This window comes from Empidonax traillii, unplaced genomic scaffold (assembly GCF_003031625.1).
Source record: "Empidonax traillii isolate 1590-97213 ecotype Southwest subspecies unplaced genomic scaffold, ASM303162v1 scaffold7939:size11862, whole genome shotgun sequence".
NCBI classification, from domain to species: domain Eukaryota; kingdom Metazoa; phylum Chordata; class Aves; order Passeriformes; family Tyrannidae; genus Empidonax; species Empidonax traillii.
In genome coordinates this window covers 1-4,011 of record NW_020962655.1, presented here as the reverse complement: position 1 = coordinate 4,011, position 4,011 = coordinate 1, and the positions used below count along the sequence as shown (strand labels likewise).

At 52.2% G+C, this 4,011-nt stretch overlaps 1 protein-coding gene across 1 annotated transcript; it reads right to left on the bottom strand.

Moving 5' to 3' along the window:
- Nucleotides 1-807: 807 nt before the first annotated feature.
- Nucleotides 808-2,076, bottom strand: LOC114073646 (butyrophilin subfamily 1 member A1-like; the record flags this gene model as incomplete). Its single annotated transcript, XM_027911371.1, has 2 exons — nt 1,617-2,076; nt 808-1,089 (listed from the first exon to the last, which is right to left on the bottom strand). Coding segments are annotated over exons 1-2 (742 nt in total), but the record flags the coding sequence as incomplete, so codon positions are not given.
- Nucleotides 2,077-4,011: the final 1,935 nt, after the last annotated feature.

The window sequence follows — 4,011 nt, the reverse complement described above, 5'->3', positions numbered from 1 at the left end:
ATGACATTTTTTCTGCATTGTGGAGAATTTCTAAAGGGAAGATGGATTTCTAACCAAGTTATTTCTGATTAAATCATGCTTTCTTCTCCTTAGGGAAAAACCAAATATTGCATTTCATTAGGCAACATGGGATCAGAAATAGGGTGATATGTGCATCAAGAGCAACACTCCAGTGCAAATCAGCATCACCAGGTGAAAGGCAATGGTTCACCAGGGATATGAAGTTCCTTGGATTTGTTAATTTCTGAACTACAAGAGGAGCAGGGTGGAGTTGGAAAGCACGTGCTGCTGCAGTGTCATTTGCTGTATGGGTAATGCAGTTCATCATTGCATCTCTGCTCTGATATATTCCCAGCCCCAAACCAATCATCCAGTGGAGCTTTCCTATGAGACAAGAGAAAATTAGGATTACATTTTATACTTGCAGGTGCTGAAATGAGACACAAGGATTTATTTCTGATACTAAACCTGTAGGACAGGATTTCACAGCAGGGGCAAATAAGGGCATGGGTTTGCTTCTTTTTTTTCATTTAGCTCCAGTGTTATGAATGTGCTTATTTCAGCCAGGTGTCTGTATAAACTCTGCCACAATGAGGTTCGTACCTTCCCCCCTAACCAGCACCTGCAGAGGGAACCGGCGGGTTTTGGCAGCACTCCTGCACCGAGGCTGCTGAAAGCCGTGGCTGTTGGCACAGGTGGGATGAAACGGCCTTGACACACTGAGCACGTGTCCTGACAGAGGCCCTGGTGGTGCCGTGACCAGCACAGCTCTGGGGACACATCAGCAGGGCCCCATCCTTGACTCACCTGACACATAAAGGGCTGATTCCTGCTCTGGTCTGTGCGGGATGTGCTGCACCGAGCAGGACAGTTCCTGGTTCACACCTCTGGTGAGGATGATGCTGCTCTCAGCTGCAAAGAGCCCATTCTTGTCCTGGGCAGTGTTTTCTGAGAGGGACGGGAGATGCCGCCCGTGGGGATCGTGCCACAGCAGCTGGGGCTGTGGGTACCAGCCGGCTGAGCGACAGGCCGCGCGGATCCCCCCGTGCTCGTAGCGCTCCAGCGTGATGAGCGGGGCAGAGCCTCTGACTGTGGGAAAAGAGAGAGACCCCAGATGACCCTGCGGGGTCCTGGATGTCAGGGGGATAACCTGGTTGGGCTGTTTCTCTCCCTGATGTGGATAAACTGACAGACAAATCCCAGATGTTTTTTCAGACAGATGTCACCTGGAGTCAGGACATTTCTTGCAGTCTCTTTCATGTAACTGAGAGATTTGCCCTGGAGGCCACTACTGCAGCAAATAATCCACTGGTCCGAATATTAAAATGTAAAAGCACTTCGATATTCTTCCCTTATTACCCAATGCCAGATTTTTTCTTATACCTGCTTTTCTGAAGGAAACAATATGAAAAAAATTCTGAAGGAGGAAGTATTTCATGTGCTCCTTATGACAATTTTACCTCTCTGAGACATTCTTGACATTTTACACCAAGGGACTTCATAAAACCCTATTTCCAAAGCAACCCCCTGAAACTGTTTCTGGGCACAAGGACAGGGAACAGGAGCACTGGCCAGGAGCAAGTAAATCAGAGGTACCAGGGACACAAACTACAGACCTGTCACCTTGAGCTCCACCTGAGCCTCGTCGTAATCTGAGCCACGGCGAACAAAGCAGGTGTAATTCCCTGTGTCAGATGGTTGGACACGGAAAAGCTTCAAGTCTGCGCTGCCCTTGGCAAGGCCGTCCTTCCGCAGCTCAGTGCGCCCTTGGTATTGAAGCATCTGCTCCCCGTACTGGTCCTGGCCCTCATTGTAGCGATGCACAAAGGGCGAGAACTGCTCCCGAAACCAGATCACCTCCGTGTCCAGTGCATCCTGCCCTGGGGAGAAGCCGCAGGGCAGCACCACATTCTTGCCCTTGGCCACGGTGATGGGGTTGGGGGGTGCAGTGACATGGAGTGGACCTGGGAGAGACCCCCGGAGGAGGAAGAGAGAAGTGTGAGTTTGCTGAGGCACCTGAGCTCGGGCACAGCAGCGGCTGCTCTGCGTGGTTCGGGTGCTGCCGGGCCGGGCCATGGCACTGGCAGCGTCCCTGTGCCGGGGCACACGAGGGGCTGAGGGAGCTGGGACAGGGACCCTGCCCTGCAGCACGGGCAGTGGGCTGGGGCCAGGCCACTCTGGGGCCGCCCCTCTGCTTCCCTGTCCTGCACTGCCAGCAAAGCTCTTCAAACCCCTTGTTCTCAAGGGCACAGGGGCTGCCCGTGGGGCTCAGGGCAGGCAGAAAGGGGGACAAGGAACGATGGAAGTGGCTGGAAGGTTTCTGGGGGGTTGGCTGGAGCAAGTGACAACTTAGGGACAAAGAAAGCTCAAATGTCCTTCACTGTTCTCACCTCTTAGATTGCAAAAATCTATTATTAAAGTAAAAATGTCTCAGGTACTCTTGGCATCTTTAGAAAATTACAAGATATAGGCTTATAACAATCATTTCACTCAGCTCACAGAGGAAGTGGTTCAGAGTGGCTGGAGAGCAGCCAGGCAGGAAGGGAGCTGGGAGTGTGGAGGGACAGGAAGCTGAACATGAGCCAGAGTGTGCCCAGGGGGCCAAGAGGGCCAAGGGATCCTGGCCTGGCTCAGGAAGAGTGTGGCAGCAGGAGCAGGGAAGGGATTCTTGCCCTGCACTCAGCACTGGGGAGGCCACCCTGGAGTGCTGTGTCCAGCTCTGGCCCCTCAGGTCAGGAAGGACATGGAGGGGCTGGAGCAGGGGCAGAGAAGAGCAGGGAGGCTGGGGAAGGGACTGGAGTACAAGTGCTGTGAGGAGAGGCTGAGGGAGCTGGGGTTGTTGAGCCTGGAGAAGAGGAGGCTCAGGAGAGACCTCAGCACTCTCTGCAACTCCCTTGACAGGAGGGTGGAGCCAGGTGGGGGTTGGTCTCTTCTCCCAGGCAACAATCAGTAATACAAGAGGGCTCAGTCTCAAGCTCTGCCAGGGGAGGTTTAGGATGGATATTAGGAAGAAATTCTTTAGAGAGAGGGTAATCAGGCATTGGAATGGGCTGCCAGGGAAGCAGTGGATTCTCTGTCCCTGGAGGTTTTTAAGAGGAGACTGGATGTGGCACTGAGTGCCATAGTCTGGTAACTGTGGTGGTCGTGGATCAAAGGTTGGACTTGATGATCTCAGAGGTCCTTTCCAACCCGGCTGTTCTATGATTTTATGATTCTGTGATTCTTACCTGAGTGGCCCTGATGACCTTGGAAAACTAAACTGTAAATGACAAAAGCCAGAAGAGAGCAGCGGATGGGGGAACCGCAGAGCATCCTCCTCTCGGGAGCACAACCTGGAGATGGGCAAGGAGAGAGAAAGGGCAGAAGGGAAGAGAAAGAAGGGAATTTAAAATCAACCAACCAACCAACTAACCAAGAAGGATGAATTCACTTTTCAAGGGGTTCATTGCTGGTTTCAGCCCTTTCTGTAATGTCTAGGGAAGAAGTTTCGATGGCAAAGGTTGAAATTGATTTTCCATCATCAGACTGACTTTGGTTAGTGCTTTATATGCAAAGTACCTGACTGGTCTAAAAAGTTGTGGGAATTTCCCCTGGGAAAGCAAAGGACAAGCTGCAACATCTGCTCCAGTTGCAGCAGAAAGGGGCAGCTGTTTTCATATGGAGCCCTGGCTTTTCTGACCCAGCCTTAAGAGAGAGATGGACGGGGCAGGATGAGAAAGACAAACCCTGACCGAGTCTGGACTCACTGCCTGCGCCTCACTGAGAGTGGGAGAAGGCTTTGCACCAAGGGAAACAAAAGAGTCAAAACACTGATCCAAGGCCCAGCCAAGACAGGACCTGACTCTGCTCTGCTCTCCCACCCACCCCCTTTTTGCTCACTGACTTGGTTCTACTTTGCTAACAGCACATGGAAACTGTGTCCAGCTCTGGCAAATGGCAGAGGGCAATTTCCATCTGCAGATTCCCAAAAGAAGCCACGTACCTGGAGACCCTGAGCAGGAGCTGCTCTGC